Source organism: Sprattus sprattus (genome assembly GCF_963457725.1).
Source record: "Sprattus sprattus genome assembly, chromosome: 2".
NCBI classification, from domain to species: Eukaryota; Metazoa; Chordata; class Actinopteri; order Clupeiformes; family Clupeidae; genus Sprattus; species Sprattus sprattus.
In genome coordinates, this window is record NC_137921.1 from 50,397,380 (window position 1) to 50,416,241 (window position 18,862).

The 18,862-nt window shown below is 46.5% G+C and overlaps 1 protein-coding gene across 5 annotated transcripts in view; it reads left to right on the forward strand.

The window, feature by feature from the left end:
• col24a1 (collagen type XXIV alpha 1 chain) overlaps positions 1–18,862 on the forward strand; it is a 110,727-nt gene that overhangs the window by 14,913 nt on the left and 76,952 nt on the right. For all 5 annotated transcript variants that reach the window (XM_080860566.1, XM_080860562.1, XM_080860563.1 and 2 more), the window contains 4 exons: positions 884–954; positions 5,432–6,789; positions 11,133–11,186; positions 13,714–13,767. In XM_080860566.1, the coding sequence (XP_080716692.1) occupies positions 884–954; positions 5,432–6,789; positions 11,133–11,186; positions 13,714–13,767 (1,537 nt within the window). The remainder of the gene's footprint in view (positions 1–883; positions 955–5,431; positions 6,790–11,132; positions 11,187–13,713; positions 13,768–18,862) is intronic.

The window sequence follows — 18,862 nt, forward strand, 5'->3', positions numbered from 1 at the left end:
TATCATGAAGCAGTGTTCCTTGCAACTAGCTGTTGAGGAGGTTTGCAGTGGATGCAGTTGAACTCCCTTTACCTTGTGCCAGTGAGTCATTTGTTCAAGTAATTAAGTGTTTGTGCATTCATAGTTGGTTGGGACATGAAATATATTATATAATTCATATTTTAGGAAAGCCACATGCCTCATTTGAACTTGGAGTGAGTCATTGTCCTCTACATTTAGATTTACCTAGATATTCAAGGTAAAGCCTAAACTTGCGTATGAACATTTTCATCTGATGTTGACATTTGGGAGGTTGTGTGGATGTATTAGTGTTGTTGTGGTAGTGAACTTCATGCAGCACACTTTAAGTGGCACTAAAGTGATACTATTGAACATGGCAGTAGTCTGGGGGATTTACGCTCTGACATATCACCTTTCAAGCTTTCTGTGAACGAAGAGGAGAGTTTATTTAGAAATTCTGGTGTGATCTCTAACATACTCTTTTTAATTGACCTCTCCTGTGCCTGTAACATTGCCATGATCAGACATTCTAATCCTGGTGCATCTCACTAATGTCTAATTCTGTACACAAAGCTTGACCCATAGTGTAATAAATATCTGAATCTCGACCTGAAGCCAATACTGCTGAGATGATAGATCTTTAATGCAAGCAGGTTTAGTCTGCCTTGTCAAAAACTCATTAGTCTCTAATCACTTACCATCTGGGTTTTCTTTAGACGCTGGTTGGGAAAGTCACACAGGATTTTTATTTCCTCTGCTGCTTCAGCTAAGTCGGCTGCTAGGCTAAGACAGCTTTTCATCATCTGGACTCAGGCTTGTTTTGGGGAGGGTCACATTTTCCATGAATAAGGTCTGCATTTCTCTTTCTGTTCTGTTTTAATAGGAGAACCGTCCTCCTGCTCCTTTCAATATGCACGGCAGTACTGTTTGCAGACGAACACTCCCAAGCACAAGGTAAGTCCCCCCCCCCCCCCCCCCCTGCTCCTCCACTCACTCAACCAGCCTTTGACCCCACAGTTACCTTTGAACCCGACTAGAATGACCGCGAGCCGGGATGCCCAAACAGTGCCTGGTCTTGCCTGCCCTGTTTCTCGTGAAATTCAAATACAGTCGACAGAGGTGACCTTTTTCCCCCCCAAAAAATTGGTTATTTTTTAAGCGGGGGAAAGGTCATTTTCCTCATGGAACATTTCTGTTTAGAGTGTGTATTTCATGAAAAGTGTTGATTGTTGCAGAGTTTTGTGTGGGTGCGAAAGCTATGAGCAGCTGAAATGTCACATAGTGAACTGGATAGTCTCAATGATGAATCCCATCTTTGTAGTTTTGCTGAACTGTGACCCATATTGGGATGACTTCAATCAGTTCAGTGGAACATAAGAGATGAAGAGACCTTGATTCTGCTCATCTTACATCTGTCATCAAAGGGCATTGTTCTAGAAATGTTCGGACACAAAAATCTCACTCACACATAACCAAGAACCTTTTTTTTTCAAAACCTCAAATCCATGGTCTAAAGCTGCCAGTGTCTGAAGATCAATCACATTTCCTGAGTGCCATTTAAGAAGAGGTTCTCCCTGATCCTGCTGATCATGTTTCAGTCTCTGCTTGTTCCTAAAAAAAGTCTTGATGTCCTCCTTACCACAGCCATTACGTGTCAGTGATATTTTTACTAGCATGCCAAGAGTTGTACTCACAGCCAAAACCACCACAGAATCAAAGCCAAGTTACAGAGTGGAGCAGCTCCTAGAGTAGAAGAGATGCATGCTGGGCCCACAAAAGCCTTGGGTTGGGGTGAAACAGAAAGGAGAATCAGCTTAGAAGGATTAGGAGAAAGACAGAAAAGATAGAGGAAGAGGGAGAGAGAGGGAGAGAGAAAGGGAGCGGGAGAGGGAGAGAGAGAGAAGGAGAGAAAAAGGGATAGAGAGAGGGAGGGAGAGAGAGAGAAAGAGAGAGAGGGAGGGAAGTAAGAGAGGAAGCAGGGCACAGAGAGGACAGCTGTGCACAGGAGCTGTTCTCCCCCCCTCTTCATTTAAACATCCCTCTTTCTCTCTCTCTCTCTCTCACTCTGTCTCTCTCTCTGTGTCTCTCTCTCTGCATGTCCGCTCTTGCTTCCTGGGTCTTGCCGCGCAGGCTGTAACAGGCCTGCATTTTCCGCTCCTCTCTCCCAGCTTGCTTTAAATCAGGCATTCCCCAAGTGCAGGGCAGTGCTGGGAATGCTCTCTCTCTCTCTTTCTCTTTCTCTCCTTTCTCTCTCTCTCTCTGGCTCTCTGTTTCTCTTTCTCTCTCTTTCTCTGGCTCTCTCTTTCTCTTTCTCTCTCTCTCTCTCTGGCTCTTTCTCTTTCTCTCTCTCTCTAGCTCTCTCTCACACAATAAAACACACGTACACACACAGATTGCTCTTCTCCAAATGCATCCAGTAAATAAATTATCACACATAGATAACAGAAACAAAATGCCAGTTTTTTTTCCCGTGCATGTCTGATATATGTGTGCAAGTGTGTGTGTGTTTGTGTCTCTCTGTCAGTCTGTGTATGTGGTGTGTGTGTGTGTGAGTGTGTGTGTGTGTGTGTGTGTGTGTGTGTGTGTGTGTATGTCTGTGTCTGTATTTTTTGTGTGTGTGCTGGAACTTGGCTGGGGAGTGTGAAAGCAATGAGGCTAGATGGAGCGTGGTTCCCTCACTTCTCTTCTGTTTCCTCCGACATACTCACTTAGTGCTGTGTACACCGCTTGGCCCCCTCTCACAGCTGCCCACCTAACCCCAAACCCTTAACCGTCTCTTCAACTAGGGGTCAGGCCAGGAGTGTAAAACCTCCCTTATGGGAAGGTGGAGACGAAGGTGCCATTTCACATAACCCGCTTTCTTTTTTATAGAGATGAGCAAGGTCTTGGGTTGGATTGGATGGATTTGGATTCCTAGGGCACCACTGACTAAGAGAAGAATGAAGCAATTGCTTCTAAAGTTTTTTTTATACTGATCCTGATGGAGCCTGGAACAATACATGTTTTCTCAGAATTTATCAGGAGTAGATCTTGCTTTCCTCCAAATGATTTCCGAAGTATGTACTCTGGTCAACCACTCAATACACTGTTTGCAGTGTATGAGCAAGTTTTCTTTCCCTCTTCGTTTGGACATCTCTTTCTCCCTGTCTGTCCATCCCTTCCAAAATTATGGTTTAAATCAGGATGGACAAGCTCATTAAACAACTCAAGCCTTGGCCAAGGTCCATTTCAGATAGCAAACTCAGTTGGCGCCCGTCATTGCCGAACCCCTTTGCTCTGGATATCAAAGTGGACCTTCCTGTGCACGGATCGGATCCATCAGGGCTGCCAGAGGAATGCGTCGTGCGGGTTGAAAAAGCTTGTCTTCACATATGAGACAGGTTAATTGGAATCCAGGCTGACGTTTCCCCAGGCAAAGAATGTCAAGGGCATCTCTTTCTCTTTCTTCCTCTCTCTCTCTCTTTCTCTCTCTCTCTTACTCTCCTTTTGGGTCTAGATTTGATGCGGATACTGCGGCCACGCATGTTCTTTTTGTCTGTGTCTGTCTCCATTCGTGTGTTTCCCCGTCTCTCTCTCTCACACACACACACACACACACACACACATACACACACACAGTGTCTATAAAACACAACCTTTGGCCCCATTTTTGAAGCATTCACGTAGCAAAAGATTAGAACCATGTCGCCCAGTGAGAACCCTTTATCAAGCGACACCAAGTTCACTTTCTAAACATAAGGACTCGATAGTAAACACCGTTAAGCGTAGCAACATCATTTCACTCTCATTGTAGTGGGATAAACAAAAACAGATGTTAGGATGTGACGTGGTTTTGGCATGACACAAAAATCTGAGGGTGGAAAGATCACAGGCTAGAATCGCCAAATATCCATGTTTTGAATTTGGAGGCTCAAATTGAAATACTAAGAAACCACGTATAGCCGCTGAGCGCTAAATGTCATGTAGGTACGCTTAGTCTGAGGTCTAAATTGGTGGCATTCTTAAACTAAAGTTGACTTTTATTGCGGAGACATCTGTTAGACCAGTCTTATGTCTCTGTTGTCAGCATTTAAAGACAAGGGGGTCTCTGAATAAGTTATTGGCTGTCTGAATTGACCCAAGAAAAGGGTGAGAGGTCACAAGGTCATACATGTGTGACTTGTCAGAAATGGCAGTGATGCGTCTTTGATGTCCGACACCCCCACCACCACCACCAACACCTCCACCACCACCACCACACCCTTGTGGTTTGAGTGGCTGAGTGTTTAAAACAGCACTTTGTCCTCCGACCCCAGAGAACCTCAGTCGGAGTTTATACCAGAAGTATGTTTTATAACTGAGAACCTGAGACCAAAATAAAAAAAGACATGAACTCTTCAGCCTGAATGTCGGTGTACGCATGCAGTGCTCCCACTTCTGTAAAATCATAAAACAGACTTTGTGAAAAATCGCCCCTAGAATGAGACCAGGAACGTTTCAAAGGAAACCACTGTCTCTGGATTAGTAATGAACATGCCTTTCCCTGCAGTCGCACCTCCTGGGATCCCCCCTCTGGCATTCTTAAACTGTTTAAAAGGTCTTTGGTTTCCTGTCTTTCTGAGAAGATGAACCCCTTTTGCCCTCTTTGGTCAGGACCATATGATTGCTTTCTTTTTATTTCAGTGTACGGTATAATTTTGCAATGTTGTAGCCAGTATGTCAGGTTCTTCTGCCTCTGAGAGGTTTTCAAGGTGTCCAGCAAGGGAAAACTTCACCTTCACTTAGACTGTGCCATGACTTAAAATAATGTGTCTGTACCAGGGCATTTACAATTTTTGGCAGCACCATTGGCAACCTTTCATATACAAGGTTAAAAATACCAGTCATCCACACTGGAAAATTGTAAAGTAATAATAATTTAGTATACTTCATGTCTTTTAATTTTGATATACTTCCACTTCTTCTCTAGCCAATAATCCAAAGCAGAATGTCCAGACCAGCTTTGTGGACTTAATGCATCTTCCATGCCCTCTATCCTCAATCGCTTATGTGTATGACATATCTGCAGATGAACAACCTGGGAACGAGAGAAATCCATGAGTCAGCGCTTTCCGTGAACCTAATAGTCACGGTGATTCGAACAAGATGTTGTAGTATCTAAAGTTCTATCCCACAGCAGTCCTCCCCCCCCCCTCCTCATCTGGTCCCTATCTTCCTCAGTGGCAGCAAGAGTGGGGCTTCTGGGAAGTAATTCTCATCCTGTTACCTTACTCACTTTCTCATGAAATGTAATGACATCACCTATAATGACATATCAATGTCTCTAATTTTGCATTTAACAGGTACTAGTTGAGAACTTAGTGAATAACTTAATTATATTGCTCTGTTCCCTCTCTCTCCTTCTCTATACATCTCTCTATCTCTCTATGTGTATCGCTCTCTCTCCTCACAGGTGTAGATCTTGTTCTTCAGCTGGGCCTCACAGGCCGCAGAGAGACGCACTTGTCTGGCACGACTGCGCCCTCTCCCTCGCCCCCTCGCCCCTCCCTGGACGTCCTTCCGCCTGGAGTTGGCGTTATCCTCGGCGAGGATGCCCACATTGAGGCTCCCGCTCCGGAGCTGTTCCCCTCCGACCTCGGGGAGGAGTTCTCTGTCATAGTAAGCCTGCGCTCCTGGCGAGCGAACAATGCATTTCTTTTCAGTGTCCGGGACGGCAGCGATAGGCTGCAGTTCGGCATTCAGCTCCTGGTTGAGAGCGTGGTCGTGTATGTCAGCGAGGCGACAGCTGTAAGCTTTGAACACAGCGTCCTGGACGGGCGATGGCACTCGTTTGCCGTGGGGGTGCGCCCGCGCTCTGTGTCATTCTTTGCGCACTGCGGGAGTGTCCGGTACAGCGAAGAGACCCCCGCTGGGTTGCCGGGGATGCTGGCCTCCAGCGGCCTCTTCTCTTTGGGGAGGATGAACTCTACAGCTGCCCAGCTGGAGGGGGCCCTGTGCCAGCTGGACATCTACCCCTCCGCCCAGGCTGCGGCGCAGTACTGCGACTATGTTAAAAAACAGTGCCGCCTGGCGGACACTTTCCGATCGCCCCCACCGACGGAGAGCGGAGCTGGGAGCGGAGCAGGGCCCTATGTGCCCCCAATTTCATCCTCTCGGGGGTCCCCATCAGCCTCGCCTGCTCCCCTGGTGCCCCTCTGGCAGGAGAGTACCTCCCCTCTGCTTCCACCCACCCCCACTAGCCCACCCTTGGGCACTTCTGTGCAGCCTGAGCCGGGGGTTCACACTGAGAGGACGTTTGCTGTGCAGCGCTCCAGTCCCTCCCCAGGCCCCCTCAGCAGGATGGTGTCTGAAGCCGCCGCCGCCTCGAGGACTACCACAGCCAGTACTGGTGGCAGAAATACCACCATCAACCCCAATGCCATCACCCCTGCAGGCGAAGCCATCCTTCAGGATGCCAATGACACAGAGGACAAGTGGCTCCGCCGTAGGCTCCGTCCCACGGGTGCAGTGACCCCTGGCCTGATCTCCCCCGTCAGGCAGAGCCGGCTGAAGGAAGGCCAGAGGAACGGTACCAGGGCGCCGCAGCCCGATGATGAGCTGATGGAGACCCAGCTACGTCCGAACGGCACCACCCTCTACCGGGACCCTGGCTCGTACAACCAGGTGGACGACTCGGAGGAGCATCCGCAGGGACGGCCCTTCAATGAGGACGACACGGACAGCTATGGCTATGACTACGGCTATGAGGAGGAAGACTATTTCTTTGACTATGACGGCCTCCCTGGTCCGAAAGGAGAACCAGGCCCTCCGGTGAGTGTGCTTTTTTTTCTGCTCAGTTTTCTAATTATGCTCTTGAGTTTGCATCAGTTTGTGGCACCTTCAAAGTGTTTCAGACCTCCACAAGTCGATGCAAACTAAAAAAGTGTGCATGGGAAATGAGTCAAATAACAATTCAGTGCTATTCAAGCTAATTTATAGCCATTATAAAGTAATTTGAGAGCTATTCCATTTGGCTGTGTCACACAGAGTTCCCCAGAATCTCCTGGGGAAAAAAAGTATATGAAAGAAAAATATTTTGGCAGGCCCATGTATTGATTTAGAAGCAAGGTGATAGGTTGTCCAAGTGCTCTTACTTTTTTCATGTATCAACAGGTGGTAAGAATAACACGTCATTTTCCTTTTGAACCGCTGCCAGCTCTCGTGCTGTAATGGCTGAGAGCATGAAGTAATTTATAAGTGCACATGCATGCTCGGAATTGCACTGCCTAGCGACAGTGGGAACAAGGGGATATCAACACGTATTCGAGAGAAAGAAAGAGAGAGAGAGAGAGAGAAAGAGAGAGAGTCGTGTTGGAGGACAGTGTGGGTTCAGTGAAGTCAGATGTATGTATTCCACAACGTATTGCCTAAGGGGAATTAAGTGGATGGAAATGAGATGATGTGAGCTGCTAGGTAAGCAGGTCCAGATTCGCCTTGCGCGTTTCACGACAGGCTCTAGAAAGCTTAACCATGGTTTCTAACATGACGTCATATAATGTACTGTATGTGCATATGCATCAACTCAATACACCTTGACCAAATACAATACTGCTTTATAAGGTATGGACATCCGTCTTCGTCTAGCTTTGTGCTCAGTCAAAAACCCAATGCTCATTGACCGGCCTAGCGAGCAGGCTGTCTCAAAGGGACCCTGGACATATTTTTAGCTGGGGTGGGAGGAGGAGCTTGTTATTTTCATGTTATTTTCATGAGGGCGGGCTTAGCTCCCTGGGTCAGATGCACACTGGGTCAGTGGGTCAGTAAGGCAATCAGCCAAACAGTCGCTCTGATTATGCAAACAAACGAGCTACCGTGAGAGGAAGAGGGAGAGGGAGAGAATGGGAGAGAGAGAGAGAGAGAGAGAGAGAGAGAGAGGGAGAGAGAGAGACATAGAGAGTGAGAGAGGGAGAGAGAGACATAGAGAGGGAGAGGTAGGGAGGGAGAGGGAGACAGAGAGAGAGATATATATATAGAGAGAGAGGGAGAAAAAAGACAGACAAGTGATCCAACTGCTGGAGGACCGCTACCAGCACTAACATTTTAATCTGTTTAAGACTTCACTCTGTGTTCACCGCTTTCACTTAAGCACAGACCGCGCTGGTCATGTTTGGAAGGGAGAGCAGAAATGGAAGGTCATGTTTGGCGTGCTCCCATAAAAGCTGTGGCAATGGGGCTTTAATGCAGTGTAGTATGGCGTGGTATACTAGTATATACTCTTTTGTCTTGATTTCACCCTATTTGCACTCTGGCTGGATCTAGCTCCGCGCTCCTCTGGCTACGCTCAGCGTGTTCCCCGTCCAGGGATGCAAATCCACCAGCTGCAATTCCAGAGAGCGCACTTCCCCCTTGTTTCGAAATCCCTTCTAAATCACATATACTGTCCCCCCCCCCCCCCCCCATAATCATACACCTTAAAAAATGTGGCGCCATGAGGAGTTCACAGACGTTTGGTTTCTCAAGTCAGACAGGGGCAGCTGGCTGTGCGAAAAAGATGAACTCGGAGGGTGACCCAGCCATGTGTGACCCCGCTGGCCGCTGCTCCGTGTGCGTCGGTATGTGTGAGCGAGCTGTGTGGTGCCTTGTGATGAAGCGCTGTCGAAGATGATGAGGGCTTATCTATCTCAAGTCCTTGTGGGTCATCGTTTGGTCGAGGAGGAGGAGGCAGATGGAGGCATGAACAGCTGGCTGTAATACACTCCCTATTCTGTCGTAGGCCCGCGCTCGGAGTTCCCCTCTCTCTCCCAGATGTTACAACACAACAACTGGCCCCAACAGTCACCACGTCGCCATAGGAACGGAACCACCAGAGCCAGAGAAACCCCCCCCCCCCCCCACATTGCTCAGTCTGTGAGAAGAAGGACCAGGGGGGATTGTGTTGGGGGTTAAAGGTTCAGTGAGTCCAGTGGATTAAAAGCAAGAGATGAGTCACTGTGCTTACATGCTATGGCTTTTTCAAATAGTAGGCTGTTGCGTCAAAGACAATAGGACACACAGCATCCAAATGGGAAAGTAGTCAAAGTTCAAGGGCAGCCAACCTTCAGATATCATTTATAGTGTCATATTTATTGTTTTGTGAACATTCCCAGATGATTTAAAGTGGGACTGTTTGTATTCATGCTGCAAATTCAGCTCTTTCCTCGAGCCCACTGAACACTGCAGTTTTGTGGGAGATTAGCCTCCTGTATTAACATTGGCATCCCTTCTCTCTACCGCCGAGGCCCTGAGATGGTTTCTGCTGGTTCTGTTTACTTTGGAAACCCATGAAAATGCCCACGCAAAAGACAGATGATAACTGTGCAAATGACTCTGGAAGGCCTCCAGTTCGCAGTCATATTTTCCCCCCAGAAGTAGCTGGGGATGGGCCAGTCTGCAATGAAGCCCTTCTGCTCCATTGATCATGTCAAAAACAGCACTTGTCTCCATCTGCAAAGAGACACCACAGAGAAAACAAACAGAGCTTCAAATGAAACCTGCAATTGTATACATACACACACACACACACACACACACACAAACACACAAACACACACACACACACACACATACACACACACACACATGCAGATGTGCATTGCCTTGAACCAATTTATGGTCATAAATTGACTCAACCATAGCTGTGTCACATGTCTTTTGTTTTGTGTGTGATATTCATATGGTATGTTCATTGCACAGTAATGTCCACATATTAACCACATCAGGAAGGGATTGGTTATATATCATTAGATTCATTCATTCGTCATGTCTCTATGCATTAGGATTTGGACGCCAGCAATAAATGCAAACTGCTCGAATGACTGATGATACTGAAGGCAGCCAAGTCAGAGACATGCTGCTGGCGCTGTTTCGCATGTGTCCAGCAGCGTTCACAGTTTTCCAGGAATCCCAGAGAATTTCTCACAGATATGGCTTGACGCTTTTTAAAGGTGCAGTAAAGGCTGTTGTCAAAAAGGAAACGCTATTAGACGTTCTGCTGAAAAAATTGAATCTTTATGGTTCAGCAGTACTTTGCATACTGTGCTTCTTGTTTTATCTTATTTCATTTATTCATTATTTATGTATATTTTTCTGGCGCTATCATGTAAACAGTAAACTGTGATAGCTCTTAACCTTCATGTATGCAAATGCAAGTAAATGTATATAGATGCAAATAATGCATCTCTTTGCAATGCAAATAAAGGAGCAGTGGGCAACATTGTGTCATTGAGCTTTAGAGCATCATTGTCACCATCTAGAATGTATTACTACACATTCTTGATTATCTGTGTAGTGTAGTGACTGTAGTTCTGAAAAAGCAGCTGTTCTTCAGCTGTTCTTCCCAGTTCATTTCCAGTTTATCAACTTGTGAAACACACCGCTGGCAAAACCAATCCCAGCAGAATGAGATGTCTTTTGACTGTCGCCCCTGTTTTATGAAATGGTTATTGGATTAAAGGAACAGGATGCGGCAGTACATCAATCAGAGGGAAACCAATGGGCTGGATGAATTGGACATGACTGTGAGCCTTTGCAGACCAGTCTGTTGTCATGTTTGGAAAGAGCCCAGTGTCTTGTCCAGCATATCCAACCCATTATGTTCTAAGTCATTTGACATATACTCACTCGGCATTACTTTCTGAGAGGGAAGTGCTGCCAGCGAGGCAATCTCTCTGTGCCTTGGCCAAAAACCCCTGTTGAGGCCCATGTCACTACAAGGTTCATAAAAAGTTTCAAGTGGTCATTAATGTGAGACGGTTTGTTGATGTTGATATCGTTCGAGTATAATCTCCTCAATGTGATTACTGGTAATAGGCTAGATGTGATCGCGGAAACGTTGCAGGATGCAGTCACACTGACCCTTACCCAAACCCTAAGTATAATCTCAACACACTGTACGTTATTATAGGTAATAAATGTCTGTATTCTGTTAAGCATGGACTGGCAGGTTGGTTGATATGCTGGTTGGGTTAGTAGAAACAGCCTTAGCTTTTCTCATGCAGAAACATCAGGTTTATGTTATTCCTAAAGACATCCTTAAGCATCATGGCTATATTAAATCCAAATGAATACAAGTACAATCCCTGTGTCTAACCTCTCTCTACCTCTCTCTCTCTCTCTCTCTCTCTCTCTCTCTCTAGGGTGCTCCTGGTCCGTCTGGGCTTCCAGGACCCTCTGGAAAGAGAGGACCACGGGTGAGAAAAGGAGTGATTCCTCAGCTGATGTTTGTATTATGTCAGAGCAGAGCTCCATAATGATGTTTGTATGATGTCAGAAAAGAGCTCCATATCAATGTTTGTATGATGTCAGAGCAGAGCTCCATAACGATGTTTGTGTGATGTCAGAGCAGAGCTCCATAATGTGTGCAGCCCATGTGACAGGCACGGGAAGACTGTCACACCACTCCGTCCACTGTCAGCAAAATCAGGATTTTGCTCTCTGCAGTTGTCTGAAGGGGGGAGGCATTGTCAAAAACATTGTCAGGAGCACATTCTGATTGTGTGTGTGTGTGTGTGTGTGTGTGTGCAGGTGTGGGCTTGTAGCCATGTTGTTAAATGACAGGGAATTACTGGTAAGATTAGCAAATGAAAATGAATCAAATCAGTGCATTATTATTGCAATACATTCTGTCAACAGTTCACACTATTTTAACCTCAAAAGTGTTTTTATTGTGCTCATTTGTGAGCCACTTACGGTCATGAAACTGGGATGATTGATGCTCATTGGATTTTTTCCCCCACTATCAAGCTGGCCAGCTTGTGTAGCTGCACAGCTGACACTGATTGGGAAATGTGTTAATGGTTCAACTTTGAAAATCACTGTCTTAGCCAAAGTAATTTATAATAGCTGATGCTGGTGTGCTGCCTAAGATGCCTACAGCGTGTCATTTCCATTGGCAAAGAATCACAAAGACGCTCTTTATTATTCTATGAGCTCGATTGGTAGCTGATGTTAGGCCAAGCACTTTGGCTGACTTTGTTATACTGCTACCAAAGGAACGGGTTAAAATGGTGCAATTACATTTCAGCTCCACTGCATCTACAGGGTATAATCAATGTCAGTGGATTGCTAAAACAGATGCTTACTTTAATTTGTAACTTTGAAATACTCTAGAATGAGGTCCTCTTGAAAGATCCCCAGTACGGTGGGTTTATTCACACCCTTATCCTATGTGCCAGTAAGACCAGTGATTATACCAAAACAGTTTATCCTATAGAGAAATGATTTGTTGTGGTCGTTTTTACATGACAGTTGTGATGTTGTGAACTTTGGAGGAACAAAAGTTGGCAGGATTTGCATGAATCAATTTCCGAAATGGCGAACAGTATCATTGTGTAGTAGTGTTACGTTAAAGTCTTGCTTACCGATACAAGTTGATATCAAGAAAGAGAATGTTTGGGGGAGGTTGTATGTTTTAAGGCACGGTGGGGGGTTCATTAGCTGGAGACTATGGAGGTCCATTAGCTGGAGACTAAGGGAGGTTTATTAGATGAGATGTTTGGTGGTGATGGAGGCTTTGCTGCAGGGTAGCACAGCGGTGGAGCTGCACAGAGCTCTACAGCAGCCAGCCGCCGCCACGCTCTTCAATGCCCAGGGCACTGTGTGTGTCTGTGTCTCCCTCACACAGGTGTTAGCACTTTTCTCCCAGAACCGCTGTATTAAAACATCTGCTCTTAAAATCAAAGAGGGAGAGAAACTTAGAGAGAGAGAGTGTGTTTCATGTCTTTGTTTTTGTGAGGTAGAGAACGAAAGAGGCTGTGTGTATGTGTATATTTTACCTCTGTGTGTATGTGTATACGTATGTGTATGTGTATGTTTGTCTGTGTATCTGGCATGCATGCATGTGTGTGTGTGTGTGAGTGAGAGAGGAATATGCAGAGGAAAAGAATAGGACGCGTTCGGTTCTCATGGATCAAGGAGTTAACAGTATTAACCATGTGGTATTTTTTCACATGCCTACACTGTAAGGAAATGTTCTTACCGCAGAACATGGCTACAGCAACATAAGAAGTGATGGAAAGTGTGTGGGCGAGAAAGAGAAGGTGGCATTAAGGGTTGGCCCAGGGAAGAAAAATGAAAGCAAGCTGCACATGTTAGCAGTTGAAACAGCGGTGGGTTTTCACCAGCTTTCAGTCCTGCACAGCGCCTGTGCTCAACCTGGATACCACAGAAATCTTGAAATTAAAAAGGGGGGGGCATTTACACCAGAGTGGAGTCTAACCTAAACGAGAGAAAGAGTGAATATGTGAGAATAATAATGTGTGTGTGTGTGTATGAGAGAGAGAGCAAGAGAGAACAGCAGGAGTGCAGATGTGCATTGCTCGCTACTGCATTCCTCCACAATACTGGGAAGAAGGCACAGATTTGGCATATGGGAAAAAATGTGACATCATATTATATATAGGTGTGATGGTGAGTGGACTACCTTTGAGGTATAACTTACAGTCACTGTTTATCACTCAGGGAGCAGGGAGGCCTGTCTCCCCAAAGCCCTCGGCTGTCAAGGCCTCAAGCCTCTCTTTCCCCCTGAGGATTTTAGAATGGCTTTAGTGACTTTATCTGCCCCATAGATAAGATACTGATGTAGTCCTTCAACTGCAGACCTTGGTCTTGGATCTTGTATGCTATGGCAGTGAATAATCTGTGTGTGTGTGTGTGTGTGTGTGTGTGTGTGTGTGTGTTTGTGTGCGTGTGTGTTTTCCCCCTCTCTCTCTTGTCTAGGGTCCGCTTGGTCCCCATGGGAACCCTGGCCTGCCTGGTTTACCTGGTCCCAAGGTGAGTTCACAGCTCTGGGCCACAGCCAGCCTTGGCCGACCCCCCTCCTGTCTCATGTCTGCTTCTCCTTAGGTGTGTGTGTGTGTGTGGTGGGGGGCAGGGGGCAAGTTTCAAGGCCACACACACATCCAAGGAGAATTCTCACTGATGTTTAATGTCATCCATGTTATAATGCCACAGACCCCATCCACAGTCACAGGCATTGAACTTTCAGCAAAACCCTGAATTCGGTCACGTCAAATCCCCCCCATCCCGACCCCTTTCACACACATTAACCCTGTGCAGTTCCACCCAAGCTGGTCAGCATTGTAGCTCAGTAGCTCATTCTCCTCCAGGCCATGTCCCTCTCTGTCTGCACAGACTCCTTATTCCCCCTCTGTCTGCACAGTCTCTTCATTCCTAAATATGAGGAGCAAATGACTCCTGATGGAGATTGATGACTCGATTGAAGAGAGAGGTGAGCAGGAGGTGGCTGACATGTTAATATCCAGCTTGAGGAGGCGGCTCTGGTTGCCAGTCCTGTCACGGCGAAGTGTTGCAAGTCTTTTAAATGGGTGGAAAGTGCCTCTTGGGCACTGGGGAGGCTGGATGAGGCGGTGAGCTGCTGATAGATGAGGGGAAAATGCCCTTATCTTTCTTTCCAAACCAAGGAAGCGGGCATGTTTTTCTTTTTTTCGGGGAGGTGACTTTGTGTACGTGTGCATTTTTTATGTGTGTGTATGTGTGTGTGTGTGTGTGTGTGTGTGTGTGTGTGTGTGTGTGTGTGTGTGTGTGTGTGTGTGTGTGTGTGTGTGTTCAAAGTAAGCACAGAGTTTGAGAAAGACTGAGAGAAAGAGAGAGAGAGAGAGAGAGAGAAAGAAAGGGAGTGAGAGAGAGGGAGAGCGAGAGCGCGAGAACGAGCATGTGTGTGAGTGTAGACCCATGGAAAACACCTGGTCTGGCCTGTGTTGGCTGATAGTTGAAGTAGGCGTGTGCTTTGGGCATTGATTAATTTGTTCCTGGGAGAAACGGGATGTGCTTGCTGGAGTCTTCTCTTTCAAGCTAGGAAAAGACCCTCTGCTATCATGATTCATGCTCAATGATTCATAAAGGGGGTTTGTTTGCTAATGCTTTCACTGCTGTTTTTTTTCCGCCCACTTCAGTATAGTAACATTTGCAAGTAGTATATAGACAAAGCAGTCCACACTGGGTATCATGAAATTGGAAGTTTTTTGCAAGTTTTTGAGGTAATACTGTATACAGTCAACCACTGATCCAGCCTCTGACTCCCTCTCTCTGGCTTAAGTCTTATTTCATTTTTGTCTGTTTATAATACATTACTATAAATCATGGTCAAAGATTTTTCCAGCTTCAGTGGAATGGTCCCATGTTTGCATATTTGCTTTTTGAGAAGACACTGGACCCATACCTTAAGCTTTCGATAGCTGACGGCTTTATTTGTTTTAATGAAAAGTACGCTCAATATATCACAAGGAGATAGCTTGTGGCCTCACTTTCAAACGTCTCTGAAATGTGTTCCAAAGCCAATGTCTTTGACACTTCAGCACTGTGCCACATTCTCCTCAGCACTTGTCTCAGAGGGACTGAAAGCACTCCAGCTCTCCCAAAGGAATGCTGTTTTTTCCCTTGGTGAGGGAATAAAAATACACTTTGATTTAGTGCATGGATCTGATATGAAGATTAAAATGTCATTGGTGTATTTGTATCTGTGTCTGTCTGTGTGTGTAAGGAAAATCTGTGAAGAGGTTAGCTTTACAGTGTGCATCTTCTATGCAATCCTCAGGCTCAGTGAGGTAAAATAGCAGGTCAGTGCGATGATCCCACTATTCTGTCTGTCAGATGGGCTCTCCGGAGCAGAGGGAGGGGGGTGAGGGGAGAGCCAGTGGTAAGGCGGTTGATCAAACACTACTGGTGGACTGTAAAGACTGTAATGGGCGCTGGATTGACGGAGAGAAACAATGTGATGTTCTGTCTTGGCCTTGTGAATGTCGTGTCCACGGGCAGCCGCCTCTGCCCATCTGATCTCAGATCTGAAGAGTAATGGCATCAAGCCCCGACTCGGCTCAGCGCGGCCCGGCGTGGTTCATCCTTGGATCTGTGCCGTCTGCACCACTGATCCTCCTTCCTCCGCCTCAAGAATGCTCTAAGCCTCCAGGTCCGGGCCAAGATATGTGCACATTTCACCCCAGGCTCATCTCGTCTTTCTGCCCGACCGCACAGTCTTGGTCAGGCTGCATGCACCCGAGAACACATCCAAGTCTTTGGTATTGCGGACGATCTTTTTTCCAATTTTTTTTTTTTACCTTTGTTTACTTAGCGTCCTATCTAGCCGTTCCAGCCCAGCCTAATTTTGGCCTGTCAGCCTTGTGTCTGGATAAACTCAGTCTCAGAGCTAAAGGGCAGAATTAATAACACTGCTAAGAGCCTTTATTACTCTCACTGCAGGTTGACGTCTGAGTAGGGAATCAGTGGGCTGCGTCCACAGATGTTTCGAGCGGGGACTATTGTTTTGCAGTCCTTGAAGTTTTGCGGGCTGAATCGGATTGTGGAATGACTTCTGCTGGCGTGCTGTCTCTCTGGGTCACCATGTGCAGAGTGCTGCAGAACCGGCTCACCGTGTATTTCATTATCTATGTTTGGCTGTGTAGATGACTTATCACACGCACACTCAAACACACACACACACACACACACACACACACACACACACACACACACACACACACACACACACACACACACACACACACACACACACACACACACACACACACACACACACACACACACACACACACACACTCACACATCTTCTTGCACAGAAAGAACACGCTCCAAAAGTGTTTTTGCCTTCAGCTCACCACAACTCTGCTCTGAGACTGAAGAGTGACAGGAGTCTGACATCACGTCGCTGTTCTGTACAGTGCACACTTGTCAGCCATCGCGTTGGCCCAGTCAGATCCGACCGCATCTGCTTGATGAAGAGCTGCCTTTGACAATCACTGCTGTGGTTTTGGCACGCCACTCGCTTGCCATCGCTTTACCGGACTGATCCGCCTCCGCCTCCACCCAACCTCCCACAAACCTCTCTGTGTGTCTCCTCAAACCTACTTGTTCTTCAACACCTGTTGACACCTCAGCTCTGGGAAGTCTTACCTCAGCCCCTTCACACCCTGCAAGCATTGAATCAGTGACAGGATGGAGCTCACCCAAAAATCATACACAGACAGAGAGATGGATAGAAAGATAGATTCATGGATAGATGCTTTGTTAGTCTTTTTTTTAATACCCTTTGGAAATCCTCAGTGGTGTCGTAATGAGGATGTAAAGCTTCGGAAAATGCACCTGCAGTCTTTTCCGCACGCTGTCTCCGAGCCAACCTGTTCAGTGTTTCGACTCCGATTGCACCAAGTTTCTTAATTTATGGACACACACTTAGTGCGTATTGGCCTGTAGTTTTTCTATGGGGTATTTGTCTTTCTTTACATACAGGAAAGGGTCTATCCACTGACCAAAGATATTTTGGGTTAATTAGTTATTTTTCACATTATGTGCAGTGATTATTGTTTTATTTATTTGGTTGTTTTAAATTTTTATTTGGTTATATATTTGCATTATTAAAGCCTTTGCACAGCTGGGTTTTTAAGCAGAGTAATAAAATGGAATGCAGCATGTAGCCTCAGGGGAAAGGCAGCTTTCAAACCCTGTCCACTGCATCATCTCATAAAACCGCATCCGATCTGATCATTTGAGTCCGTGTCTGGGAGTGTGAAACTCCCCTCCCATCTTCCATGTCTTCCTTCATTGCTTTATATAGTCAGGCGATGTACAATTAAGGGCCTTTCTTGTAACAGGATGCACTTCACGTAGGTGCAGCGAGGCTTGCAGCAGTTAATGTGGACTGGGAGGAAGCGGAACCCCCCATAAAACACTTCAGAAGGGGCTCCAGGAAGGGGCTGTGCTGTGCTGGGCTTGTCCTGGCTGGGCCTGGCTGGGTTGGACTCGCTCTCGGGCTGTGCTCCATGCAGCAGCAGCAGCTCCGATGTGGATGTGGTTTTGTGCTCGGCAGACGTCTGCGGCCAGTCAGTGGCTGCTCCAGAGCCGCAGTTTGGGAGGGTGTGTGTGTGTGTGTGTGGGGGGGGGGGGGGGGGGTTAAATGTTCCATGATTGCCTGCAGAGGAGGAAACTTACAAAACTGCCTTTTAACAGCTGCAGAGCCTCTGCATTGTGTTGACGGGGGAATTATTCAGGTTTACAAAAACTGGGCTTGTAATGCAGTTGTGACTGTTTGCAGCCTGTTTGGTAGACGTTTTGCCTCTGCATTATCTTCCCAATCAGTGTTATACTGTGGAGTCCCTGCTGCAGTCACACACATTAATACTACAGCCATATCCTTTTTCCCCCTGCCCTTCCAACAAATGAATTCCTTTTGAACGTTAAAAATGATCTAGTGTTTGTTTCTGTGTGTGTCTGTTGGTGTGTGTGTGTGTGTGTTTCCTAAACTTTGACCTTGAATGGCTGCCATGGGAGGCCATTCTGGATGCCGTTGCAGTTATGAGGAACTATGGCTGTGGGCTAAAACAGCCAGATTTATCACCACATTGCGTCTTGTATGAGTCATCCCGCTGAAGCACTCGAGAGAATGGCAACAAGCTGACTGCTGTTCATTTTCGCACTCAAAATCCCTCAGTAAGCTGGGATGGGAACATGACTGTAGCTGTGTGTAAACTGGTGTGTGTGTGTGTGTGTGTATGTGTGTTTGTGTGTTTGTGTGAAACCTGGTGTGTCTAAAGATCTTCGGCAGTGTCCTGAAAGCTGGAACTGACAGCTGTTGTGTGTGTGTGTGTGTGTGTGTGTGTGTGTGTGTGTGTGTGTGTGAGTGTGTGTGTTCGCGTGTGTGTGTTCATGTGGGCAGTGCTGTAGTGGTAAAATTTGAGGTGGGCAAACTATGAATTTTGTGATCAGACAGACCTCGACGTGAAGCAATGCAACACAAAGCGTTGCGACTCACCTGTAGGCCTCACAACAATGAAGGGGGTGGAGGGGGAGACAAAAGAAAGGACATCTATAGGACCTACAAAAATATTAAGGCCTC